The sequence below is a fragment of the Lathyrus oleraceus genome, chromosome 5 (genome assembly GCF_024323335.1).
Source record: "Lathyrus oleraceus cultivar Zhongwan6 chromosome 5, CAAS_Psat_ZW6_1.0, whole genome shotgun sequence".
In the NCBI taxonomy this organism is placed as follows: domain Eukaryota; kingdom Viridiplantae; phylum Streptophyta; class Magnoliopsida; order Fabales; family Fabaceae; genus Lathyrus; species Lathyrus oleraceus.
In genome coordinates, this window is record NC_066583.1 from 229,918,949 (window position 1) to 229,921,802 (window position 2,854).

At 29.7% G+C, this 2,854-nt stretch overlaps 1 protein-coding gene across 1 annotated transcript; it reads left to right on the plus strand.

The window, feature by feature from the left end:
- Nucleotides 1–719: 719 nt before the first annotated feature.
- Nucleotides 720–2,515, plus strand: LOC127083211 (acetylserotonin O-methyltransferase). The gene is made up of 2 exons (XM_051023470.1): nucleotides 720–1,563; nucleotides 1,943–2,515. The coding sequence occupies exons 1-2, from the start codon at nucleotides 778–780 to the stop codon at nucleotides 2,243–2,245; spliced, it is 1,089 nt and encodes a 362-aa protein (XP_050879427.1). The 5' UTR covers nucleotides 720–777; the 3' UTR covers nucleotides 2,246–2,515.
- The last annotated feature ends 339 nt before the right edge of the window (nucleotides 2,516–2,854 follow it).

A 2,854-nucleotide genomic window follows, 5' to 3' on the forward strand; every position in this document is an offset into this window, starting at 1 on the left:
TAAACTTTAGAAATATATTTTAAAAAAAATTACAAAAAAAAAACTAATATTTTTCATTGATAACTATAAATAAAATATATTTGACATAATTTTTTTACACAAATATTTGCACTATTAATTAAAAGAAAAAACAAGGCAAGTATATGTCAATGATACACGAGACACATTACTATAATCCGACACATTATTATAATTGTAACATTTAAAAAACACATGACCCATATTTTTTATTAATTAATAAAAAAAACATAGAACATAATTTTCTAAAAATAAATATAAGAAAATACGGGATAAATATTTGTCAAACATCACTATATAAAAAAACATAAGACAAGTAATTGTTTTTGATAAATATTTTTAAAAAGAAGACCAAATAAAATAAGGAACTTAGATCATCTTAAAATATACAAAATTTAAATTTAAAATTAAACTATAATTTTTATAATCATTTCATTTAATTATGTTAAATATGTCTAAATATTATCAAATAAATAAATAATTTATTAATTATGTTGTTTAATTGCAATTATAATATATAAATATTTTATTAAATCTCAATAATTAGTTGAATATGATATTTAATATATACTTTAATAATAACAATGTTGTTAAAAGTAAATCCGTGTAACGCATGGGTATTTGCCTAGTTTATTATAATTATAAAATATAAAAAAAGGGGGTCCTGATGTATTAATAACTTCTATAAATGAAGGGTTCCTAGTTTCAACCAAAATGATCAGTACCAATAGTTATTAGCTTAGAGAGATTTAGTTGAAAATGGGAGAAACACGAAGTGAGGTAGCATGGGAGAAGAAGGAAGAGGATGAAGAAAAAGAAGAAGCAGAAGCTCAAGTTGAAATTTGGAAGTACGTATTTGGTTTTGTAGAACAGTCTGTGGTGAGATGTGCAATTCAACTTGGCATAGCTGAAGCCATCGAAAAGCACAAAAAACCCATATCACTATTAGAGTTATCATCAACTCTAAAATGCGACCCTTCCTATCTTAACCGCATCATGAGATTCCTAGTACATAGGAAAATATTCAAAAACATATCTACCAACCATGACAACTATCCCAGTTATGTTCAAACCCCACTTTCTCGCCGTTTTATTCGAAACGGCGAGCAAAGCATAGCTGCTCTTCTTTTACTAGAAAGCAGTCCTGTTATGGTAGCACCTTGGCTTAGTCTCAGTGACCGTGTTTTGGTAAATGGAAACCCTTCTTTTAAGAAGGTTCATGGTGAAGATGTTTGGCGCTATGCTGCTTCAAATCTTGATCATAGTAATCTTATTAATGATGCTATGGCTTGTGATGCTAGAGTTGTTGTGCCTGCTATTGCTGAACGTTGTAGTGAGCTGTTTGATGGTGTTGGATCCTTGGTGGATGTTGGTGGTGGGAATGGTACGACCTTGAGCATCCTTGTTAAGGCTTTTCCTTGGATTCGAGGAATTAACTTTGATCTTCCACATGTCATTGATGTGGCTCCAAAGTGTGATGGGGTAGAACATGTCGCAGGTGACATGTTTACAACTGTTCCCAAAGCCGATGCTGTCATTTTTAAGGTATGTTTGTCGGATTCAAACGTGAGAATGTTAAAGTTACAAGTGTATATGCATTTATAGACACCAAATACTTCATTATTTAATTGTGAAGTGTTAACTTTGATTATTAGTAAATACACTCCCTCCATCTCATAAAAAAAAAATGTCATATTTGATTAGATGTGTTGATTTTGATTAATATCATTTATTAGAATACATCTATTAATTATAGTGAAAGTTAATAAATAAATATATGATAATGAAAAAATAGTAATAAATATTGCATTGATATTATAAAAACACAATTATTTTGATAGAGATGAAAAGTACAAATAATTGAAATGAGTTTGATTTAAAAAAATGAGATTTGGTGCTGATTTGATTGAATTATCAATTGCAGTGGGTTTTGCATGATTGGGGAGATGAAGAGTGCATCCAAATCTTAAAGAATTGTAGGGAGGCTATACCAAAAGAAAATGGAAAAGTGATTATTGTTGACGTGATTATTGAAGAAGAGGGAGGAAAACCCAACAAGTACGATGATGTAGGGTTAATGTTAGACATGGTGATGATGGCACATACGGACATTGGAAAAGAGAGAACACTAAAAGAGTGGGAGCATGTGATCAAAATGGCTGGATTCAACACATTCACTGTGAAATCTATCGATGCCGTGCAGTCTGTAATTGTGGCCTCAGGCTAAAATTATGACAGAGGAAGCACTGAAAAATCAATTATTGTCGTGAAAATAATAAACATATATGTTGTGTCGGTCATGAATGTTTCAACTTTGTTATGTTGTATTTGTATTAGTGTGTGTGACGCATTAAAGCTTTTGTACAAGGTTACAAGCCCCTGAACTTAATTTATATAATATGTCCATGATTCATTATGGAATTTATATTCGTATGGACAATAAAATGTTGTAATGTTGTACCTGTCCGGAATCCCTAATTTTTTAATATTTCCAAAATATCCTTTTAATATTTATATTTTAAATTTTACTTTTTTTTCTATAACTTTTACTTTTTCAAATTGTTAATTTAAAATTTTTGATTTTCAATTTTTCGCATTTTTCACAATTCACGCATTCATACCAGAAATTTGGAAAAATCTGGTATACAATACCAGAATTTTTCAAAATTTTCGTGGACAAACAAGTACCGTAAATTTTCAAATTTCTAGTATACCGAAATTTTTTGAGTATATTTGTAATTTCCGGTATCAGAGCAAAAATTTCAAAAAATACTTTATTTGTATGGTCGGAGCCGGAATGGTCATCTATACATTCGTGTGGCGATTGTATGTAATT